General features: G+C 42.7%; 1 protein-coding gene across 1 annotated transcript in view; it reads left to right on the top strand.

Moving 5' to 3' along the window:
* Positions 1–26,129, top strand: part of ANKRD33B (ankyrin repeat domain 33B) — a 47,319-nt gene that overhangs the window by 9,736 nt on the left and 11,454 nt on the right. Inside the window, 1 exon segment of the mRNA XM_044442803.1 lies at positions 18,142–18,271. Coding sequence (XP_044298738.1) covers positions 18,142–18,271 — 130 coding nt within the window.

Genomic DNA, 26,129 nt, shown 5'->3' with positions numbered 1-26,129 from the left:
AGAGATTAAAGCTTTAGCCTCTTTAGAGATTAAATACTAACCATACCTGTTGCAATAAAACTACATTCTGGTCTCCTCAGCATAACAATCCCTGCTAATTTTTCCTTCCTCCTGCTACCCTTAATAAAAATGTATGCACTTGCCCCTTGTCTTCTCCGTAATTTAATCTGTTCCAAGATTTCAGCTAAGAAATCTTTTTTCAGTATTTGGGCTTTGTTGTGGATAAAGTGCCTCTGAGAATGTGTCAAGTGGCTTTCCACTTACCACTGAACCTAGAGTCCGTGCAAAATAGGAAAAACGGAAATGATAAAACAATCATAGGACTGACTGGAAGGGTAGTTAAATTAGTGGAGTAGAGTAGAGTGGACAGTTTATTGAGCCTGTGGTAGTTACGTTCACAATTCAGAAATTATATTTTAGAAATCAGGCCACAAACCTCTTTACAAGTAACTTCAGCTAGTAGTTACTTGGGAGCAAGTCATATTGGACATAATGAAACTTAAATCTGAGTGATACATAGGATTTTCCAAGCAAACTACATTTATAGCTACTCAACACCCCTTCCTTAACTTGTATTTTTATTTAGGTTTATCATTAAATCATGTGGCCCAGATGGTATCCATTCTGGAATTCTTAACTGATGAATGAAATTTGCTGATGGAAATATTCAATATGTCCCAACTTAGCCTTTGTACCAGAGGACTGGAAAAAGATCAATGTAACACCATTTTTTAAAGGGGGATCCAGGGAGAATTCAGGCATTACAGGCCAGTTTGCTTAATGCCTGTTTTGGGTAAATGGCCTGAAAGCACCATTAAAGGTAGAATCCATAAGCACACAGAGGGACAAGCTCTGCTGAAAAAGAATGAACATGGCTTCTGCAAGGGGAAGTCCTGTCTCACTAGCACATTAAGAGTTTCAAAGAAACGCTACTAAGCATGTGGACAGGCAATCCAGTAGACATTGTTCACTGGATTTCCAAAAGGCTTTTGACGAAGTCTCTCACCAAAGGCTCTTGAACATATCTGGAAGTCATGGACTGAAAGGGGTGTGTCTGTCCTCATTAACTGTGGAACCTCATTATGTCCTCATTAATGCCTGAACATTATCCCCCTTCTCTAGTTGTCACCTCAGCCACTGGTATGAAGGTGGAAGATAAGGGAGCAGATTCTTCATCTTCAAGTGGTTACTCCCACTGTTGGTTCAAAACAAACCTGTCATTTCCATTTGTGTGACATTTTCATTAACTAAAAGATAAGTTAGCCAGGTCGACTCAAATTTTATTGTTTTTATATTGTGATTATTTATCGAGGCTTTGGCGAATGGGGCGGCATAGAAACTTCCACAATAAATAAATAAAACTGGTCGAAGAACAGAAGGCCAAGAGTGGGAATAAATAGCAATTTCTCCCAGTAAAGGGATGTGAACAGTGGTCTTGTAGGGTTCTGTATTAGGGCCAGTGCTTTTCAACTGATTCATAAAGCAATGACATGGCCAAGTTTACTCATGACACCCCAACTATGTACGGTGGTTAAAACCAAAAAAGGTTTACGAGGAGCTCCAAAGGGATCTCTTCAAGCTGGGAGAGCGGGCATCAAAATGGCAAAGTTCAGTGTAAACACCAGTAAAGTAATACATATTAGGGCAAAAAATCCCAACTGTAAGTACAGTCTGGTGAGAACTGCTGGGAGCAACTGAGCAAGAAAGGGATCTTCGGGTGGGGTAGGGGATGGCTCAATGAAAAGGTCAATCCAGAAGAAAAGGCAGACTCCATGCTAGGCATAATTAGGAACAGAAGAGAAAATAGAACTGCCAAGATCATACTCCTCTTACGCAATTCTTTTGTCTGGGACTGAGGTGCTTAAAATTATTCATCGTGAGGAAAGAGTGGGGAAGAAGTCCTTTTTCTCCCTTTCCCGTAACACTGAAACCTGGAGTTATCCCAACTGATGGGAGGTTTAGGACAGATAAAAAGGAAGCACTTCTTCATAAAATGTATGGCTGAATGATGGAATTTGCCTCCACGGGAAGTGGTGGCATCCATCAACTTGGATTGCTTTAAAAAGGGGACACCATGAATTCAAGGAGGAGGAGGCGGTCAGTAACTATTAGTCTTGCTGGCTATGGGCCACCTCTTACCAGCTCCTCCTCAGCTCGTTCACCAGTTGCTGAGGAGCCTGGTCAGGCGGAGGTCTTGAGCTCATCCTTGAGGAGGTCCTGTGCACATCTGGATTGCCACCATCTGTGCAGAGTGCTAGACTGCGTGGGCCATTGTTTGGATCCAGCATGGCTTTTATTATGTTCTTATTCATCCCATCACTTGGTCACATGACCACGCAACAGAAGTAGCACTCCGTATTCCTTCCCTTGATAAACAAGCAACTTATTTGATTCTACATGTAATCACTGCGGCAAGAATTGCATTTGCTCAACATTGGAGGAGTGAAGAACCACCCACTGATGAACTGATTTTGAAAAAGATTCTGGATTGCACTGAAATGGACAGACTGACAAACTCTGAAGGAGAAAGAGGATACATACTTCTATCAAACCTGGAACTTTTTATCATTGGCTAGAGAAACAGGACTATGTGTAGATTTGAATATATTTACGGATTGCTATAAAAAAAGGGGGGGCTGACCCAGCAGGTCTAATGGTTCTGATGATTGATTTTTTTTAGTTTCCTTTTTTTAGTTTGTAGAAAATAATAATAAAATTTACTCAAAAAAAATGAGTAAATTTGAATAAATTTGCCTACTCGCTTTTCCCAAAATGGTAGGTGACGAAGAAGAAAAACAACTCCTCCTTGTTAAGAAACTCTTTGACATCTCTCTTCCTTGCTTGAGAATTTCAGATGGAATGAAGAAGGATAGGGAAGAAGAGAAAAAGAATGAAGACTGGAATTGGTGTGGGGAATTTTCTGCCTTCTGGCAGTGGCTTCTTTCACATGGAAAGTACTTCAGATAAAGGAGGGTGTGGAATGGGGTGGGTTATACATATTTTATAGATATGGCTGAGGGCTTTTCTGGCCTTTTAAAACAATTGCATTTATTTAAAGCTCCCACACTTTTAATAATGGCGGTGCTTGGAGGCACTCTGCATGCAGCCTTCTCAGCACTTCCTGAACCCACCCCAATCTGCTGCCCATAACTATGTGGGAAGTTAAAGATTGAGGGGGTGGGGGCTACATGCACTGAAGGCTTTGAACTTCTGTAGAAGCCAAAGTTTCAGTTTGAGGCAACAAAACCGTAGACTACGTTAAACACTAGAATTTCACAGGGAATTGAAACTTCAAACTTGTAAGCTCCCAGCAGTGGACAGAAGACTCAGAAGCAGGAAGACAAAAACTGAACAGACTGTGGAGGGAAAGGTGAAGTGTCTCTTACAGTTTAACAGTTGGCTGGATCCATGATCCCTGTTGGTTTGCTAAAGGAGTGAATCCTAACACATCCTAGACTCTGCAAGGCGGGCTATTGAACCCAGAGAGAGGAGGCAGGCTTGTATTAATGTGGATGATGTCAACAGGACAGCTTAAAAGACTAGGGACAGAGAAGTTTTGGATCATGTCCCTTTATAACAATGCCCATACTGGAAGCTTTCTCCAAGGAAAAGGAATCTTTCATAGATTCAGCGCTGTGAATTCAGACTTTGCAAATTGGTGTTCTCTTTTAAAAATCAAACACAGATTTTTGCAGTGTTCACTCTGTGCGGTAATAAGGACTATTTAAAACCCATGTAAAGATTAGAATTACATGGTCCGTAGTTGCACATCTGGAAACAAATTAGTAATTACAGCAATTGTTAAATGCACAATGTGGAAAAGATTCAGTTTTTCAAGTTTATTATTTTTGTTTGCTTCTCATGGGGAACAAATCAAATCTATTACGTAAAACTCAGTCTTATACAGTTTTTGTGCATATCTCCATCCTTGCTTTGAAGTTCTTTTGACTTTATATGCATATTGTGGTGGACAACCAAATGATGGTTCACACTTACTACGCACTGTAAATGAATCTTCGTTGTGGGACTCTCAGCTCTCAGTGTATGTAGCATCTAGTTTTTCCTATCCAAGGGCAAGTCTCAGGTTTTTATGTCAGTGAAATGCTGAAACCTGCCACAGATGACAGATCTTTAGAAATTTATGTGATTTATGTGAGTAAAATTTTACTAAATGATCAGTGTAGTCCACTGTGACTTTTTTAAATATCCCTATTGCATAGTTTTGGATGGCACAGCAAACCATGGCAATGTCCAACCCTGGGCTGAATACTCAAAATGGCTGCCCAAATGCACCATTACCCACCATAGTTAAAATAAGCCATGGTGTTTGGGCAGCTATTTGAATAATCAATCACCAGAGGGAGTTGCCATGGTTTGTTTTGTCATTGGAAAGTGTTGCTGGAGGGTTAAAAATCCTCAAATAATCTCCCAGAAAACCATGGGTTACTTGAGGATTGCTTAATCTTCAATCAACCACTGTCACCAGGTTTGGATAACTGCATCTTCGAGTCAGGCGCTGCAGCTAGTTGTGGCTTAAATAAGCCATGCCAGGCAGCCGTAATCATGTGAATTAGGTCAGTAGGAGTAATGCTTGGATTAGTGGTACAGACTTTGGCTTTACATTTCAATTGGAAGAGGGACCGCAATAAACACCTTCGCAATAAACACCTTTGTGGAAAGCAATTAACTTTTTTTTAGGTAGTTGATGGATGACACTGAAATTAGTGTTAAAACAATTAACTGTGTTTTGCATGAAAATAAATCCTGACAAAACCTCAGCAATATAAAATGCACAATTGAGTACTTAACAGCCTGATCTTATAAATCTGCATTAGCAAACAGCGGTTTGCCTCACATTTGCTAAATCAGCATCTTGTATTCCTGAGTAGCAATATCATTATGCTTACTAGAAAATGATGGTTGTATATGTTAAAGGGTACATCCAATGAGTGCTTGTGCCACTCACTGGGATTCTGGGGGCAGAGTAAGGGTAGAGTCGCTACCCTTTCCCCAACACCCTTTTGTCCATTGCCCAAAGTGTTGGGCCCCAAGAAAGAATTAGGGCGGAGGTGATGCTGTGGCAACGGCCGTTCTGTGTGGGGTGAACACGCAAAGCTTGTTTTTCCCACTCCACCACCTACACTCTCCTCTTCCATCTTAAAGATGCATCCTTTTGCTGTATCCTCGGATGCGAGGTCTGATGACTGGTACCACTCCAGGTACTCCTCCGCTCCGAGACGAGAAGAGTACCACTCCGTAGCCTATTATTCGACCTCCAGGGGACAATCTTCGCCACCAGCGCCTCGGGAATGTTTCCATTCAACGCCCAGAGACACCCCGAGGGCCCCATCGAAAGAAAGTGGCAGATCAGAGTCACCAGGAGATTCTTCCTCCAGTGTACCACCCCCCTACTGGATGGAATCTGACGAGTCTGAGGCTGACTCGACCTCGACGGATGCAGCGGTTGCTTCTCAGGGCCCGGGGTCGCCCGAGGAACCGTATATATCGTTTAACGATCTGATGGCCAGACTAGTGAGATCGCTCGATATAGAAGCCCACCAACAGCCGGGACCGAGCACCGATCGTTTTTATGATGTGGTCAGGGGCGAACGATCCACATCTATTGCCTTGCCGTTTATTACGACCTTACGGCAGGCAATGACCCAGCCATGGGACCTCCCAGCTCACCCACAACCGACTTCTCGTAAATACAAGTCTATGTATCGGGTACGGGAAGAGGACATCCCGTTTCTTCTCCGTCACCCCAAGCCGAATTTGGTTGTTGTAGAATCCTCGCAGGGTCGGGAAGCCCGTGGACACACCTCACCTCGTGACAAAGAGGGCAGAAAGGCTGATTCCCTCGCCCGCCGGGTGTACGCAGCTTCGGGCCTTGGTTTACGAATTTCTGATTATGAGGCAACCCTGGTGCGTTACCAATATTTCCTTATGCAACGCCTGGACGCCATCATCGATACCCTCCCGGGAAACCAGGGCGAACTTGCTAAGACTTTTGTTAAGGAAGCTATGCAAGTGGCGGTGCAACAGCTTTCCACTGCGAGGCACCACGTGGACTCTGATTTGAGGTCACTGGTCGGTGCCATTTCCCTCCACAGACACGCCTGGTTGCGTAATTGCAATTTTCTGGACGAGATGAAGCGGAGAATTGAGGAGATGCCGTTCGACGGTTCCGGTCTCTTCCATGCGAGGACGGATAGCAAATTGAAGAAAATCCATGAATCAAGGATGACGGCCCGTCGTATGGAATTGCAGTCTCTACCCCGACGTAAGTGGTCATGGTCACGTCCACAGTACCGTCAGCAATTTCTGCCTCAGAAACAGCAACCGCATCAACACCAGCAGCGTCGCAGGCAACAACCACCCCAGCGCTTCCAACAGGGCCGCCGCTGCTTTGATACGGACAGGCGACAGCGCTGATGTGACGAGCGAACCTCTCCTCTCATTCCAACTCTACCCTCCCCCCTCTCATTTGGGGACCGACTGAAGAGTCGGCTCTCCATTTGGGAGTCCATCACATCTGATGGGTGGGTGTTATCTATCATTCAGCACGGATATGGAATCGAATTCGACGTTGTGCCATCACCAAATTCTATCCGCTATACTCCGACTTCCTTGGTACTGTTAGACGAGATTCACCAACTCCTTGCTAAAGGAGCTATTCGTCGCCTGTCGTTATCGGAGGGATTCCACGGATTCTATTCCAGATACTTTATGGTCCCGAAATGAGATGGGGGTCTCAGACCAATATTGGACTTGAGAGCTCTCAATAGATTCATAACACCAAAGAAGTTTCGGATGACCACACTTCAAAGTATTCTCCCATTGCTGGGAAGAGGGGATTGGTTCGCCTCATTGGATCTGAAGGATGCCTATTTTCATATTTCAATACATCCAAGTTATAGGCGTTTCCTTCGTTTTGCAGTGGACTCTGAAATCTACGAATTCAATGTGCTACCGTTTGGATTAGCTACCGCACCAAGGGTTTTTACGAAGTGTATGGCTCCTGTCTGTGCATACCTTCGATTACGTGGAATTCGGATATACCTGTACCTTGATGATTGGTTGCTGGTCTCCGACACAGAAGCAGGGCTTTCGTCTGCTGTTGAGTTTACCTGTGCTCTATTGCACGATCTTGGACTCTGTATTAATCGACAGAAATCTTCCCTTCTCCCTACGCAGGTGATCAACTTTATTGGAGCCCGGCTGGATTCGACGTTGGCAAGAGCCTTCCTTCCTCGGGACAGACGGCATGCGATTGCTCAGTGCATCGCTCGGATTCGACATGCAAGAACTGCCCCCGCCTGGTCTATTCAGAGCCTGTTGGGACACATGTCTGCTTCCATCGCTGTGGTTCCGCATGCCAAACTCAGGCTACGTCCCCTTCAACTGTTCTTCAACGGAATGTTTTGACCACAGACAGATCCACCTATCAAACGGATTCGACTCCCAGCTTCTGTTCTTCAGTCCCTGTTATGGTGGATAGACCCAGCCAATCTGACTGTAGGTGTTCCGTTTCGACCCCAGTACCCTACAGTAACCCTCGGCACCGATGCGTCCCTGCTGGGATGGGGAGCCATTTGCTCCGATCTACGTACCCAGGGAATATGGAGTCACTGGGATTGCAGGAACCATATCAATTTTCTGGAACTTCTTGCCGTTTTCAAAGCCCTGCGATCATTCGAGGATGTGCTTCTACACCAGGTCGTCTAGGTGACCTCAGACAACATGGCGACGGTCTTTTATTTGAACAAACAAGGGGGAACCCAATCCCGGAAACTAGCCCGCCTGGCCATGCAGATTTGGGACTGGTGCATACCGAGAGGTATCACTCTTCTAGCAGTTCACCTTGCGGGCACAGAAGATACAGACGCGGATCTCTTGAGCAGACATATGTCGTGGTCACACGAATGGGAGCTAGACCATCGGGTTCGCGACATGCTATTTCACCAATGGGGCCAGCCAGACATCGACCTGTTTGCCACACAACAGAACAGGGCATGCACGGCCTATTGTTCTAGAGCGGGGATGGGTCAGGACTCGCTCGGGGACACTTTCATGATCCCCTGGACAAATATGACTTTTTATGCTTTCCCTCCGATCCCACTCATCATGAGAGTGTTGGCAAAGATCATTCACGAAGGGGCCACAGGGCTACTGATCACCCCCTGGTGGCCGCGCCAGCCATGGTTCTCAACTCTCCTTCACGTCTCCCGAGAAGAATTTCTCCAACTCCCTCTTCTTCCTTATCTCATTACCCAGAGGGAGGGCATGATCCGCCGCCCAGACTTGCTGTCGCTGAAACTGACTGCATGGAGGATACGATGACCAGCTGCGATGCACCGGTATCGACGCCACCAACCGTCCCTGCCATTCCTGCTCAGCAGAGTCTACACCCAGACGTACAGTATATTCTCGAATCTGCGCTACGACCATCTACTGACAGAGATTCTCTAACTTTGCCCATTTACACTCGTTTTCGGCCCCCTCGGCTTCTGTTTCACAGATCCTTCAGTTTCTCTTGGAATTGCATCAGTCTGGACTCAAACCTTTGTCCATAAAAAGTTTATACAGCAGTGATTTCACATTACCGGGGAACTATACATGGTCTCTCTATTTTTGCTCAACCTCTGATTAAAAGATTTTTGAGAGGATTGAGTAATCTGCATCCAACTATAAGACTTCTAATGCCCACCTGGAGTCTTTCGGTGGTTTTACAAGTGCTGACTTGATCATCTTTTGAACCCATGGCGACGATCGATCTACGCCTTGCTTCATGGAAGACTGCCTTCCTTGTTGCAGTGACTTCAGCCCACAGATCCTCGGAACTCTGTGCCCTTCGGGTAGACCCCCCTTTTCTAAATTTTCATAAGGAAAAAGTGGTTCTTCGGCTGGATCCGTCTTTCCTTCTGAAAGTCGCTACTTCGTTTCACATGCAACAGGAGATTGTTTTACCGGCATTCTTTCCAACCCCTTCGAATCCGATAGAGCGATCTCTACATATGCTGGACGTTCGTCGTTGCTTAGCCTTTTATAGGTCCAGGACTGAGTCTGTTCGGCGTTCCAATAGACTTTCTGTGAAATATTCGGAACATGACCGAGGCTGTCCAGTCACTTCACAACGTCTTTTGAAATGGATAGTAAATACAATTGTCCTGTCCTATCAGTTAGCTAAGTTGGACTTGCCATCTACTCCAAGAGGTCATTCTACAAGAGCTGTTGCTGCTTCTTCGGCCTTTGCATCAGGGGTCCCGATAGAAGATGTGTGCAGGGCGGCCATTTGGGCTACCCCATGTACCTTCGCCAGACATTATAGGCTCGATGTCCATGCCAGGCAGGATTACTCTTTTGGCAGAGCTGTCCTTTCTTCTGTCCTTCGCTGATGACACCTCCCTCCACTTGGGGTAAGCTTGTTATTCTACCCATATGTGTGATGCACAGAGGCCATGACAAAGAAGAGCAGGTTGCTTACCTGTAACTGATGTTCTTCGAGTGGCCATCTGTGCAGTCACACAACCCACCCAGCGACCCCGCTTGGTGTCATGGGTGGTCCGACTATTTTCTTTCGATACTATGATCTCTTTGCTATGTGTCGTACCACTACTGAATTGGGCTATATTGTCATACTGACAAACCTTATTATAAAAACAAATGTCAGTCTTTCAAAGACTGGAAAATGGTGGACACTCCGCTCCTTATATACTGCTGGGGGGAGGGGGAGCGGAGTTCCCGCCAAAAACCATTAGCTGTTAATCTTCCGGCCAAAGGCTCTGTGCAGGCACAGAACCCATATGTGTGACTGCACAGATGGCCACTCGAAGAACATCAGTTACAGGTAAGCAACCTGCTCATCTCAAATATACAGTAGAAATATTCTCGCTCCACTATGCTTGCTGAGGTTGTACAGTAGCGCTAAACTAAATGGTAAAAAATGCAATATGGTATTGGAGTGTGCAGAAAGGGTGTTTTGGTGCGAATAACATGACAGAAGGGTAGGTTAGAACCATTGTCCTCATATAGCTTTCCAAACATGCGATTGTATCGTTCGCAAATAACAAACATCATGAGAACAGTTCAGGCCCATTGATGGGCTTAAACCGAACAGCAGAAGAAAATAATTTTTATTTCCCCAGCATTTTAACAATTAATTGGTTTTATCATTATTTATTGGATGCAGTGCGTCGTGTGTTGTTGTTGTTATGTTTTTTTTCTTGGTTTTTTTGTCCTGTGTAAACCGTCCAGAGACTTTTAGTAATGGGACGTGTCAGAATCCCAGAATCTCAATTTGAGTAGAAGGAATAAAACTCGGGTTTGTGGGAAAGACCAAGCGGCCAGACCATCTGAGGCTTTATTGTATTTACCCCAAGGTTCCCGTATGCTCACGATAATGCATGCTTCATTACCGGGCAGGCAGAGATGAACTCTGCTGCAAAGCTTCAATACCATTGCAGGGCATTTATAGGTACACAGGTACAGGGCAATTGAGGACAGAATGCAGATTACAATAAGATTCTGAGGTCACCACATACAGAACAGATAAAGAAATGTCAGTCAATCACACTGTAACAATGAGATTACAATATTTATAATCGTCTGTATTGACACTTTAGTTGAGTAACTTGAACCCATCTCCAGGTCTGCTCAGACATGCAAATTCAAGCTACTAGAAACTATTCACGATAAGCTCAGACCCTTATCTCGACTCTAAACATTCTGCATGATCAGGGCACATGAAGCCCTCTGGGCTATCAAAAGATTATTGTAAACTGAATTCCAACAGTGACTATTTACAATGGATATTTGGGTTAAAATGGCCTGTCTGCTGTAGCCTACAGCTAAAGGTGAGAGAAAGGAGCGGGGGAATGCCATTTTAAACAGTGACAGCTTGGTTTTGAGAAGAAATACAGGATTTGATCCCACAATGCAAAGGCACACAGGAGTGATGCTTTTCAGACAGGATTTACCCAAATTTTCCCAACAGACAGCATAGAAAAATTTTAAACAAACAAACATTCTCATTGTACATTTTATAAAATTGATGTCAGTAATCTTGGTGCATAATGTTGGGCTGACCAAGCACCTGCTGCATTCCAAGTTTGGTGCTCTCAGCTTTGGCAGTGCCCTTTGCTTTCCAGGGATTTACTCTGGGGGAGGGGCTGGATTTAGTCCCTTCCACATCCCAAATGGATAATCTGTGACAGTTCCAACCATCTGTTAGGTGATGTGCACTTAGAAACCTACTCCATTTATCGGTGTATTAGGGCAAACTAAGATTTTATTGTGATTGACCTATATTTTTGTCTACTGAAAGCAAAGCTGCAATCCTGTGTTCCCTGGGGGAGAATTGCAGAAGCCATAGGATAAGCTGAATCTCTACTCAGGGAACAGAAAGAATCCCCCCCTCCAGTTCCCTCTGAAATCTCTACAGCTTTCTGACAACAGAGCTCTCTGTCAAGACAAGGAGGATTGTTCTTCCAATCAAATATTTATGCTGTGTCAGATCCACACAGATATGAAAGAAGCAAACATTTTTAAATTTAAAACTGTTTGGAAACTCACATCACTCCCACCATATATCCATAATATAATAAGTAAAATCTGTTTTGACTATTCTAGGAAAGCCACAATAAAAATTAAGGGTAATTCAGGATTATATTGATGTAATTCTCTTAATGTAAGTGAGCCTACGCAAATGAAAACAACTGACAGGCCTTTCTATTCTAAAACGTACTTCAGTTTAAATTTAATCAGAATTCTCAAAAAGACCCTGGAGATATTACAGACTAGTAGTGCCTTTGCATTTATACTCAGAAGCAGGTCCCAGTGTAAATAATTGATCTAAAACATTGTGTTGAGAGTCTTTTTTCCCTGTCCTCACCTCTAGCCTCCAGGCCATACCAAAATCAGCTGAAGGGGCTTCCGGATTTTGAGAGCAGACTGGTCCCCTCCCATCATTTCCACTGATGAGAACAGGTCCATCAGCAGAAAAAATCATTGGACTCCAATCAATAATACACATTAATATTTGGTTCTGAATACTGAAATTTCCTCATTTATATGAATTAACATCAGCAAAATCTGCTAATGCAGATGTAATCAGATTTGTACAATCAATTTTGCAGTTTAGCTCAGAAGTGGATGAGATAATGTAGTTACTTAGGCAGCTCGTCTCATGAGAAAGCTTCTGTGTGTTTGCACGCACAGAAACGTTGATGATACTCCTAAAAAGAGGAAAGTATTTTTAGGAAAAGTCAGGATATATAAACTGATTGTGATCTGTTTTAAGAAGTTAAAAAGTAGCAAAGGCACAAAAATACAGGATTATGGGTGAAGGTGCTTGCATTGTCATGAAAATGAAAGACAAGAAAGGACTGCAGAGTGAAATGGTGGTATGTACAATTTCATGAGATAAAGCTGAATGTCTGACAGCAGAGCATAATATTCCCTTTAATTCTGGAAGCAAAAAACATTTTCAGACCTTAAACATAGTATATAATTCCTATTGGCCCAGACATTCATACAGCATGAGGCCAGGAATGTGGCCATAGGGGCCAAATACTCCTTTGCTCCTCCTCTCCTTTCCATCATGAGGATCCTGGCTTGCATTTAGTTTAAGGAACAATCCAGTGTGGCTGTCCTTCCTCTTGAATTCAGAGGATTGCAGGCATCCTATGCAGGGCAGGGGTGCCTGGAAGCAAAGGTCACAATCCTGCTCCTCCATCCCTGCAGAGGAGCTGAAGGCTGATTGCAGCTATCTGACTGCAGTACTTTGGAGTAAGAGAGAAGAAGGAGGAAAGGATATATTGCATCTTGGCAGTGCTATTCTGCCATGTCTGCCCTCTAAGTCTCTTTTCCAAGGTAGATTTGCAGCCTTGGAAAAAACAGCCAGCTTGGTTTTTGGGGGGCAGTTTGCAAGTGGTAAGGACATTCAGAGCAGAGTCCCAGCTCAGATATCAAAGCTTTTTTCTGATGTCAGACCCCCCCCCCAAATCCTGTGGCCCCTGCATGTTCTGCCAGTGAGTTAACTAATTAGTTCCTCATTACATCTAAATTGAGGTCCGCATAACGGGGGCACTGAGCTTTATGAATGAGGCTTGAATCCCTGAAGTATTCAGGTTATTCATGCATTCTTTGTTCAATGGGTCTGCACCGGTGTAACTAAAGCCATATTTTTCCCCGTGTACTGCCATTGCTAAAATCTTGTACTTAATTGACTGTAATCTAAATCTGATGTGATCATTGCTAAAAATAGATTATAGAAGGACTTTTTCCTGGGCTTAGTAAAGCTTACAGAGTGAATAGAACAGCCATTGCTTATAAAACAAGGAAGATGAGAGGAAATGTCATTATCTGGTAAGAAGCCTGATACAATAATTAACCCTGGCCTCAGCATGCATTTGAATTACTTTTACAAATGTGTAGATGAGAAGAGGAATGAAAAATCAGATTGGCAGAAACATTTGAGTGGCAAAATTAATGACCATATTCCTTAGGGAGGTTGATGTCTTACACAACAAATATGTGCAGGCACATGTTCCCCTTTGCTTCTCCTAGATATACGTACAAAAATGCTTGGTTTAACAAAAAGCTTTTCAAGGTGAAGCAGAATATTTTTGTCCAGGTGCAGCTAGATGGTTTATACTCAGTCAACCACCCTCAGCAGATTCTAGGCCATATGTGGTAAAATCTATCAGGGAATTTTCGGTTGCAACACTTGGAGACAGCTGCAGGCTATTGGAGTTGTCTGCTGTGCACTATTTGTTTGGAAGGCATTCTGAAAGAGAAACATTTTGCACAGTATTGTTCCATTATTTTATAGCAGCTAAGGGCACCAGCCTGAGGAGTTAAGCAATTAAGTTTTAACTGCTGTTAGTTTCAAGGAACAATTTCAGCAATGGGTGAATTAACTTTGACTGGATTTTGCCTATAGAGGTCTAAAAACATACTTTGAATATGAGAAATAAATACTATGATTAAGAAAATGGGAAATGTAAGAAAGTTGCCATTTCTTAAAGTATGTTAAGTGTGGGAACTTAGCAATGCCATTGGATTTCTTTGGCTTTGTACTAAGCTGTGGTGGTGGTTACTGCTCCAGGTAGTGGTGACCGAGTTCTGCATTTCTGGGGTGCTTTGCTCCATTCATTGCTGCAGTGTCTTATCAGTACTTGCTTATTCTTTTCAAAGAAGTAATGGTTGATAAGTTCTCACAGTCCTTGAAGTCTATACATACTGATAATGTGTTTAAAAAGCATCCATAAACTTTTCAAAAGCATCCATAAAGTAGTTTTTCCTCTCTTTGAAGCTGCTCTTTTTCCCTTAGAAAAAATATCTGGTTAAAAAAAGAAGACTGTGTTATCTCGAGGCTTGTGAAAGCCCTCTATTGGGTATAATGTCCTTCCACCCCGCCCTCTCATTACGCAATTCACACCGGAACTACCACTGCAGAGAGAAAAAAATACAAAAGTTAACACCCCCCCCCCAAAAAAAACCCTGTAGTGACTCCACTATTCAGATGTAAGATTTAAAATCTTGTATTATTTCTACCCTGAGACATATCCATTTTTGTTTCTAGTCAACATATTTTAGTAATAAGCAGCCAGTTTTCTTAGTCTTCAAAAGTTAATTAAAAACCAAGCAAGTGAATACTAAGAACAACCCCCCACCACAAACAGATGCTTATAAATGTAAGCAACACTTATCACAAAAATTAGAAAGAGGAAAATCTGAGACTCATGCAGAAAGAAATGGGCAAAACAAAAAGGGGAAGAAACCTTAGAGTGAATGGTAGAAAGAAACCACATTTTGAGTGATATAGATGACAGTGCAACATTTCTGTGGAAGACTTGGTGACTAATACTGGGTGACAGACTAAGTAAAAAAAATTATGTGGTATTTGTACTCAGTATGCTGCATAGTGCAAACTTTATTATAATTTAGTTCTAAATTATTTTGTATGTGGCATGTTTGATAAACTGTTGTAAAACAAATTTGCATTGCCTCTTGCTTATATGATCTTGTGGTTAAGCATAAGAATATGCACATTTAATTTGGCTTATATTTGAGATGGTTGGGATGTAGGTAATAAACTTATTGTTTCATTCACAAGCTTTCTATAATCCTAAAATTGGCCATTCTTGTATTATGCAAACATTTTTTTAATTATGCTAACATAATTTTTGGAAGAATAAATGTTTTATGAGCACTCTTAATCCTCTACTGCCCTACAGAATGAAGACACCAGTATTTGGGGATCTGTCTTGTTTTATTTCTGCATTCTCTGCATCTGCTGGGGATGATTAGAATTTCACATCTTAAAAAGATTAATTCCTCAATAATGGAAATCATCGTGCTTAGCAACTAACATAAATTACAAACTTTCCTAATTCATAATCGGTCCCTAATGGGCACTGTGGATTAAATGCCCCGTATCAATTAAAATGTGCTCACATATGTGAGCCTTTGTGAGAGATTTACCCAAATCAGCATTTTTTTAGTATTTGGTACAAATGGAAGTAATCAAGCAGACAGGTTCAGGGATGGAACTGAAATGTGATGGAACTTGTGTGATTATGGGGACCCATTTCCATTCTCCATTGTTGCTAATACGTGATAAGGAAGGCAGAGCAGTGGATTATCCAAGGGTTCCAGCACATGTGATGGAAGGACATATTCATGGATATTAGCCATTATTGGAGAGATAGCAGAACAACAATGAAATATTATTGCTGTACTTTAAAGGGATAATCCGCAGGAAAGAGCATTCTGTGCACTTCCCATTCATTTCGGTAGAGTTTGTGCAGGAAATTTTCCCTGCCCAAATAATTCTCCCCTTCATCTTAATCAGTGACTTGCTGAAAGTTATAAACTCACTAAGTGCCCATAGACATAGAAGTATTCCTTAAGTCTGAGCTTCCACATTTGTAATACGTTGTTATACATAGATTTAATGTACTGTGGGCTATATTGAGAGAGATTACCCTGCCAAGTTGCTACATTGATTGAAGCTGTTGTGTAATTTCTGAAGTTCTCATAGAAAGATTGTGCTTCTAAGGTCTTGTCTAAGTCTGCTGGAGAAAGAAAAGGGACGGTTGGGGGGCAGACCATCTTCCAACAAATGGGATGGAGGGTGTTTTCCCCTGTAGGAACTGGTTCATAGCTTGGGAGTTCTCCTTAATCCATCTTTGTCACATGAGTCTCAGGTGGATGGAGATAACCTGGTTTCAGTAATCTGTGCTCTGGTAATCTCTAAATTAGATTACAGTAGTGCATTCTATGTCGGGCTGCCTTTGAAGGCTGTTCAGAATCTGCCGCCAGAGTAATAGCTGCGACCCATAGACCTGAACCCCCTTGCATTGGCTGCCTCTATGCTTGCAGACCCAATTAAAGATGCTGGTTTTAATTTATGCAGCTTTTCCACAGTTTAGGACTACAGTATTTGACAGAGCACCTCTCCTAGACACAAACTACCCACACACTGTGTTCTGTCTTGGGGGAATTCCTCTGAGTGCCAGCTGTGAGGGGGTTTGGGGACCAGCAACAAGAGGGGGGCTTCCTTTGTGGTGGGCCCCCCATCTCTGGAATGACCTCCCCACTGCAGTCTGCTTGGGGTCCACATCATCTTTGTAGCACAGATTAAGTTGGCCCTGTATCTTGAGGTTTTTAAAGTTAAACCTGGTTATCCGGGGTCTTGAGGGATGTACCCATTCTGGGTCATTCTTCATTTGCATATTTTTAGCTATTTTAATGAATTGTTTGATGGTGTTTATGGCATTTTTATTGTATAGCTTTTATCTACCTTGATCAGCTGCCTAGAGCGTTTCAGCTATTGGGAATAGCTAAAATTAAATAATATACAAAGCCTCTTCAGTGGGTCTCTAGAGCAACCCTGTAGCAGTTAGAGAGGGAGACACCATGGTGAAGGAATGCCTGAGCCTTACTGGGTTCTCAGAGTCTGCAGCAGAGGGTGGGCACTGTTGTTTCCTGTTTTTAACCCACCAAATTATTAATTTTTTTAATGCCCCTCTGGTCTCAAAGGCAGGCAAAGTAAGTGGGTCAGCTCCAGGGCTGGTAAACTTCTGTCCAGAGGACACATACAGGGTTTGGGGTGTCTCCCTTGAGACAGACCCAGGGTGCCTCTTCTCCCCAGCACTGTTGGACCAGCAACAACAGAGCAGATGGAGATCCTGTCCACAGATAGGGCTTACTCTGTGCCCTTGGAGCAGGAGGGCTATAGCAAGGGCTCCCACACGGACCAAAGGGTGGTAGCATAAACCGTGCCTTAATCACGGTTGCAATAGCCATCTCTAGTCCCCAAGAAATCAGCAAAACATTATTTTTAGTCCCGAGGAAATCCTGCAATTTTAAAACAGCTCCCACATTCTGATACATTCAGCCTCCTCTGGGGCACTTGAATTCTTAGCCCCACATACCAATTTCATGTAGATTCATATTTAGATCTCCAGCCATTAGGCGGCTTTCTCCCAAAGAAATCTCAGCCTCAGAATTACTCGGAAAAAGAAACAGAGAAACAGAGCGAGTCAGAAGGGGTCTCCTGGGCCATCTAGTCTGACCCCCGGCTCCAGCTCTACTCATGACATGCCCACCATGTGCACGTCCAGCCTATCTTTGAAACCCTCACTGATGGGGCCTCAACCTCCCGTGGAAGCCCATTCCATACCCTCGGGGTCCTAACTGTCAGGAAGTGCTTCCTGGTATTTAAATGGATAATCCCCCTCCCCCTCCCCCTTCCCCTTCCCCTTCCCCTCCCCCTCCCTTTCCACAAGCTCTCAAGATCTAGGTCTGTGTCTTGGTATTGCTTTCAATGCCTTGTTTGGGTGTTTAGTTTTCAATAGTTTATACTGATGTATTGATTTTCAGAGTTATCTTACTAATTTAACTTTATGTAGTTTTATTTTTGATTGTTTCCTTGGATTTCAACAAAGTACAAAATTTAAGCATTAAAAATAAGTTAGAAATCGTAAGAACATTCAGATTTTACACCTTTTCGTGAGGAATTTGACTTTCTATTACGTTGAAAAATAAAATACCTGAAATCAGATATGAGGTTCAGAGTATCTGAGTTTGGCTTCCCTTTAACCTCCAACTTTTTTTTCTTTTAATTTACAGACTGGCCTTATTGTTGCCTGCTACCAAGGGTTTGTGGATATTGTCATAGCCTTAGCACAGTGCCCTCATATCGATGTAAACTGGCAGGACAATGAAGGGAACACGGCTCTGATTACTGCTGCCCAGGCAGGTAAGGTGTGCTCCTCGTTCTGTATGGATGTCCAGTGGCACGTGTCTGTAGCTATGCTGTTGTTACCTTTGCTGCGATGAGCCAATGAATGTCATGGGTTCCCCCGTAATGGATTCTGCCCAGTGCAGCAAGCATTGCTGCGGCGGCTGCCTCATCCTTTTCAGAGGAGGTCGCCCTCCATAATGAAGTCCGGAGCTACAGTTAGCAATGCTCTCCTGACTTTAATGCACACCAGGCTCCATCTACTGGATTAGACATGCTGGAAATGGATAATATTTTTCACTAAATGCAGGGATAGAAATATCTTTCTTATTAGCCTTTTTAAAACTAACTGATAGAGACAGAGAGGTACACATGATGCATATACACAGACTTTAAAGGGCTATGACTACCATTATGTTTTGTTCAGTTCAGTTCTCACCAGTTCGTTTTGTGGGGGACGGGGGTGGTTTTAATTTTTTTTTTTGTACTTCTCCTCAAAGTATGGTTATATCTCACTCTTCATTTCGACTTCATTCCTCTTGGTGCTTGCCACCTGGGTTTGCTGTCAGAGGGTATCACAAAATGTGAGTTTTTCACAAAGATGAAACATTTTATTGTTATTAGGCAACCATCTAAAGCAGGGGTCCTCAAACTTTTTAAACGGGGGGGGGGGGACTATAGTTTGGAAAAAAAAAAAAAAGAACAAATTCCAATGCACACTGCACATTAAAAATTAATTAAAATTGAAATAAATTTAAAATTAAATAGCATTTAAAAATAATTTAAAAATGTTTGCTCCGCTTGCTTGGGCTGCAGCAGAAGCCCAAGATGAAGTAGGGAAGAGTATGTCCATATTCAAGGGACGTAGCTACAATGTCCATGATCGTACTGGTGGGGGGAGAAAGGCGTGATTGTGCTCAGTGGGGGAAGATGGACATGATCGCGGTCATGTGGGGAAGATGGGCCTGCTCATGCAGGGAAGGCGGGCATGACTGCGGCCATCTCCCCCCCCCCACCCAGCATGACTGCAATCGCGCCCATCTTCCCTGCCTGACTGCAGTCATGGCCATCCCCCCCGCCCCCGCTGAGCAAGATCGTGCAGGGAAGGTGGGTGCGATTGTGGCCATCTCCCCCCCCCCCCCCAGCACGACCGCGATCGCGCCCATCTTCCCCGCATGGCTGCAACTGCAGCCATCTCCCCACTGAGTATACCTGCACCGGCTCAGAGCTTTCGGACTCGTTTGGAGATCGTGTTCTCCGAGCAAGTCCAAAAGCTCTGAGGTGGGCCGGATAAATCAGCGTGGCGGGCCGTAGTTTGAGGACCCATGATCTAAACAACCATTGAAACCAAGATGTTACCCCAGCAAGACCATAAACTTACTGAGAGGGGAAGGCTCCATCTGCAGACTGTCTAAATAAAGCGCTGCAGAGAAGAGAGGAGCTTAGGGTGCTGTTTGGATACAGCTGGACTCCTGCTTGGAAAAAATGTCTTGTTGGGCTAGCACAAAGAGCTGTCAAGGGCACAAGGTGTGGGGTGACAGAAATTGCTGTTGCTGCCTCTCCGACCTTGCATCAGAGGGACATACTTCTCTGCATTTGGAGACGTAAATGCACACTGAGCACAGAGAAAATTAGAGTACACCTTAAGCAAGAACGCCTAGGTGTAGTTAGCTGGGGGAAGCTGGAAGCTGCAGGACTTTTTTCTGGCTAACTTGAATAGGGTTGCATCCAAAGGCGTGTTTTGAACTAGTCTTCCTGAATTGAATACAACTTTAAGGTGAGCCTTTTAAAAAGTCAGACCGAATTCTGGAGTGCTCCTTGTTCTGGCCATGTAGGAGCAAAAGGGAGGTGCAAACTGAATGCTTCACTCAGGTGTGCTGTCCACGCAACCCTGAACCATGAATTTGCATTGTGTACAAACTGCATCACAAAGCTTGAAGTGATAAATTTTGAGACAACTGTTATTTAAAATTTATTGAGAATAATAGACATTAAAAAGATATTAGAACAATATGTTATATTAATTGTTGACACTAATTCCTGGCAATCTTTAGGCTGTGCATATGCTTAATTGAATTTAATGAAGGTGTGGCAAAATTCAAATTCTATCTGTGGAAATAGCTTCTGGATTGAAATTATTAAATACTATTGCTAAAAAATATTAGAATTGAAACAGTTTAATGATAATTTCCTAGAATTCCATTGCTAAAATACTTGTTTTCTCTCCAGCTGGGGTTCCTGAATATATCAACAATGAAAAAATATCCATCCTCTTTGATCTTACCTAACAGTTTTGTATGAGTTTCTTTGTGCTGTAAGATTACAATTCCTTACAGTAAAAGGATTAAATGTAAGGTTGGATCTTTTCATACCTTTACATTATACTGATCTGGAGGACTGGCATTAACTTTATTGTTTGTATTAGATACCAGTCCCCAAAGAAATGAGGCTAACTTTAGAACACACGATGCATAGGATATTTCTCTATAATCGTATGATACCCTTTCCCTCATTTATAAAGTTGAATAACCGTGCTGACAACTCTCCTGCATAAACATGTTATGCTGCTTCAGAATTAAAACTGATAGATTATTATATGGTAGAGGTGACATGATGATTTCATTATTGATAAATTCCCACTATAAATTAATTGAAGCACACTAGAAACACCCTTACAAGAAATTTATTTTAATTAAAAGAAGATTTATTTGTAGACCTTTGTATATTACCTTAACCGTGCTTCTTTTTCAGTAACAACTTTAAAAATCAGAATCTTCAGTTATCTGTCAAATTGATTGCATTCCTCTCTGTCTGACTGTACAATTTATATTTCTTGTCAACTTTTTGTTCATTATTGCTATGATATTTAGTATAACCGCTGTGGTTGCTATACTGTCTTAAAACTTAGGTTGTTTGATTTCAGATTCACTGACGCTATTATGTTATAGTGATTATTTGATTTCTATCCCACACATTAACTGAGACATTTCTATCTATATATTTAAAAAGTAAATAGCTCCCAAGCAGGCCGCCGAGAACACAGTTGTATGCAGAACTGATGGAAAGAGCACTTCATGCAGGCCCAGTTCCAAATCTCTCCTCCTGCTTTCCTTCTCTTATAATTCAGTATAGTGCCAGCTACAATATGTAAGAGGGGTGTACAATATATAGCCCTTTATCCTACAGTTGCTGTGCTCCGTTTTCTCTCTTCCCTTTTCCACACATCCACTTTTGTTAGCAGCAACTGAACAAGGGCTCTCATTACTGGGAAGCAAGCAATTGTCCTTTTAAGCTTTTTCATGGAGTATTAGCATTCCGAATTAATGTGCATTCTATTGGCAATCATTTTTCCTTGCCCTGATAGTTTATGTGGAAAGAGCTCATAAAACCAGGGGTTCTGATTAGCATTTTGCTTTTCTCCTACCACTTTAACTATAAGCAGATATGAAGATTATGCGGCATGTTAATGTTTTGGAGTTAATAGATTGCCATTAGAGCCGGTAACTACACACGAACTTGCAACCTGAATAATACAGCCATTTGTGCTGAATTTGGATTGAAGAACAAATCTTTGAACTGTGCAGACCAGCATAAGCAAACACATTCACCAACTTAAATTAAAAAGTGATAAATGGTGGGCCGCAAAATGTTTAAAGGTGACATTTCTCTCCCAAAGCTCAAATGTGAAGTCTTTACAAGATAGGTCAAGTGACTGTGTACCACAGCAGTGATTAGTGATAACACAATTTTCCTAGCTTTGTTACGCTAGTGTAACACCAGCAGTGAATTCTAAACAGACTCAAATGTACTGTTAAAGTCCTTTAGCGATGTTGCCCTTGAATCTCCCTTGTGAAGTTTTTTTGTTTGTGAAGCATTCTGCTTCTCACCCGTACTGTCTGTCTTCCGGACAACCTCACCTGCTTCCTTCAGCCCTTTCCTTCTTCCTCATACCTCTTAAGGAGGAAGCCCCGCTAACGCTGCTACTTCCCCCTTGATCTTATTCCCTCTTGACTGCTGGTTACCATCTCAGCTCTTGTTATCGCTTCCTTCCCTTACATGATTGAAGATGGAGGCAAGTTGTGGGTGAGAAATAATGGAGCAAAGGGGAAGTTTTTAGTAGAACTTCAAAAGTGATTGCAATGGATTTGGTACTGGCATTGTTTGCCCAAATAAGTAGCAGAAGAGGAGGAAGAAAGCATGAATTTCAAATTGGTAAAGTCAAGTGGTTATTCACAGGGCTGTTCTTCTTGGGCAGGGGGAGGGAGTTAAACCTTGTCCAAAAGAGTTCAGCAGCTGGAACAAGATGATGGGTAGAGTAAGCCAGAGTTCTGGATTAGTGGGATAAACAAGCCAAGATACGAGGTTACAGAGGGTTGGAAAGTGGGCAGCTTGTTAGCCCACCAGAAATTTGGTCTTCCCTCACCAATGCATATGCTGGCTAGCACTGATGGGGGTTGTAGTTCAAAACATTTGGATGGCCACATATCCCATATCCCTGATCTAGGGAATGGGCTTAAATGGCAGCGAGTCCATTTTTTTTCTCCTCTTTTTGGCAAGGTTTTGCAGCAGCCTGAAACTGGTGGTCTACAACTCGTTAGGCACAAATGTTGAATGTACATTACAAAAAATGTGGGATTGTGAAGATAAAATACATTGTATGCTTTCGGAATTCACCTCAGTTCCAAAACAAGTCTTGGAGACCTGCGAAGCAAAGCCATGTTTTGACAGTATGCTGACAGTTTTTCACTACATATTTTTGACATAATTAGTCTACAGTTCTTACCTTTGGAAGAGGAATGTGACTCAGTGGGCTCAAGAGGGATAGAACACAAGGTGGGTTTGCGGAAAAATGTAATAGAGGTTTCCAGGTGGGGGGAAAGCAGAGGGAATGTACCTAGTTTATGAAGGGCTGTTTATCATTTGTAGAAGACATATGCATCTATATCTGGGCTTACTTTTATGAAAGTGAACAGATGTGCTCTTGGTTTTTCTTCTTTGGCAAATCTAAAATTGGTACCATGAGTTCCAAATAAAAACAGTTTCCACCTCCCAGAAGCCCCATCGGTGAGGGTGTTCAAGGAGAGGCTGGACATGCACATGGTAGGCATGTCATGAGTGGAGGCAGCTGGAGCCAGGGGTCAGACTAGATGGCCTGGGACGCCCCTTCTGACCCACTCTGTTTCTGTGTTTCTATCCCAGCAGAATACAATACAGCTTATTTGAATTAGGTAGAACAGCTGTTTCTGCCATGTTCAGGGTTTTCTCAGCCACATTTTTTTCTGTTATGCACTGCAATTTTCTATATATATATATATATATATATATATATATATATATATATATATATATTCATTCATTCATTCATTCATTCATTCATTCATTCATTTCATTCATTCTAATGTGTAATGCAAAGACGCTTCGGTACCTTTTAAGAAGGTTTCTGATTGTGCCCTAGACATATGCATGTTGAAATCACTTAACTGGGGCAGTTTGTAACAAGGCATAACCCTGGCATTTAAGAATCCAGACCTTGTAATTATTCTTCTGAAGGCATTAGCATGCTTACTACTCCTTTCCCCAGCCATCTTCGTTCATGTTTCATTTTCACTGAAGACAGCAACAAACTCTGAATGAATTGGATCCATTACGATATAGAGATGGGACTCATTTCTTCTTGAAGAATCATCATCATCATCTTCTTCATCTTCTCCTCCCCCTTCTCCTCCTTCAAGGGATGTGAGAGCAGATTCTTTCTCATATGAGGAGGACTGGTTAGAAGCTGCAGCTGAGATAGCAAGGCCAATGGAACCAGAGATAAGCAAAGCAGTAATTTAGCATGATGATAGTTGGTGTCCTTGGTAATTGATCAAAGAGAGGGGCTACCTTCTTGCATAGTAGTGGTTGATTTTCTGATACATAGGCTTGATAATTGACAATGCCTAATGATAAGGTAGCTGTGGAGTAGATTTTCCTGTTGATGGCATCAAATTTGTGTCTATGGGGGAGGAATGAGATGTTTCAACATAGATTCCAAGGTTTCTACTAGAACAGACTTATGTAGATACTGGGTGTTTGAATTGGAAGGAACAGCTTTCCTTTTGGGCCCTGTAAAAATTCTCTGTCTTCCAAGAAGTTGGTGGCATGGAGGAGGGTTTTGTCCACAATTGTTTTATTGTGTGGAATAGGTTTGGTAGCATCAGGATTGTGGCTGGTGGTGCTGTTTCATCTTTTCCCCTGTTGAGCACCGGGCTGGAGATGGAGACTGATGGCTGTTTGGTTTCTAGGCCAAGTGATTTGGCCGTCCTCATAACCGGTTCTGTGCATGGTGTGAGGTTGTTGGATGGGGATGGAGTGGTTTGGTTGCAGGCACGTGTCTGGGGAAGGTGTTGATGGTGAAACAGAGAAGGGAGGAGAAGAATAAGAAAGTAGCCCTCTTCTGCTGGTGACAGGTAATTAATGGGCACTAGGTTGTCCGAAGGCTGGGAAGACTGTGTAAACTGAATGGCCAGTGAGGACTGCATTGTGGGCGCCTGCTGTAGAAGGTTTCTACGGGTAGTTTTAAGGGGAAAGTTATCCGGAAGAGATGGCTGTAAGTCGTGCAGTGATTATCTGTAGTTTTCTGTAACGCGCTCTATGTGGGGCTACCCTTGAAGATAGTCCGGATACTTCAGTTGGTGCAGAATAGAGCTACCATGTTCCTGACGGTGACTGGGCGTTGTTCTCATATAACCCCAGTTCTCCGTCAGCTCCACTGGCTTCCGATTGAAGTCTGGGCCCAATTCAAGGTGTTGGTTATGACCTATAAAGCCCTAAGTGGCTTGGGACCTGGTTATGCAAAGGAACGCTTGCGCCCATATATGCCCTCCCGCCCCTTGAGATCAGCAACGGATGCCCTTCTCCGGGAACCCTCTGTGAATGATATTAGGAGGGCGAGTACCCGGAGGAGGGCTTTCTCTGCGGTGGCTCCCCATCTATGGAATGCGCTCCCCAGAGAGGTCTGCCTGGTGCCGTCGTTATTTGTTTTTCGGTGCCAGGCTAAGACCTTTTTTTTAAAACTTATTTTAATTGCTAAATTATTGAATTAATTAGGATTTTAAAATTAGCCGAGAATGCACTGGGGGTTTTTAAATGTTTTTTTCTTTTAAATTATTATATTATTATTATTTATGTATGTTTTTATGTATTTTTTGTGAGCTGCCCCGAGGCTTTGTTGCGATGGGGGCAGCATAGAAATGTTTTAAATAAATAAATAAATATCTTCCTTTCAGGCATACAGCTGTAGGCCCCAAGACTTCAGTGGGAGATGAATATAGAACTTTCTCAATCACAGGGATAAAAATGGTGAAGGATATTGTTGCTATTAGTTGTTTATCCCCCACCAGCATTTCATACTGTGTAAAGAAAAGGTTTGCACATCACTAAACCAAAATAAGATGGTCCAGTAGGAATTAGCATCTTAAAAGTGCACTCCTATGCATATTTTGACAGAAAATGCATGCGTAAGATTATGTCTTCTTCAGTGATTTTCCAGCTTCTGTTTCTGTTGTGTGTTAGACAAAGCTGTCCAACAGTTTCACATTATTCTGTCATTACAGACTCTGCTTCTTCTGACTCGAGCCTGTGAGCAGAGGCAGGGGTATTGGAGAAAGCATGTGCACAGATGTTCAGCATGAATGCCTGACATGTTTTCTTTCTTCCATAATCTTTTGGAATACTTACAGTCAGATCTTAAACAAACAAACTCTAAGAAAACAATCATGTTTGGAAAAGGCAACCAAAGAGCAGAGGAGCCTATAAACTAAGCATAATTAGTGCTGCTTAAGAGACGAAGCATACAAGCTTTCTTCCTAGAAAGTGTGGGCTGCTTGGGTGCCAT

This window comes from Varanus komodoensis, unplaced genomic scaffold, assembly GCF_004798865.1.
Source record: "Varanus komodoensis strain SLA01 unplaced genomic scaffold, ASM479886v1 scaffold40, whole genome shotgun sequence".
Taxonomy (NCBI): domain Eukaryota; kingdom Metazoa; phylum Chordata; class Lepidosauria; order Squamata; family Varanidae; genus Varanus; species Varanus komodoensis.
This window is presented reverse-complemented; position numbering and strand designations above follow the sequence as displayed.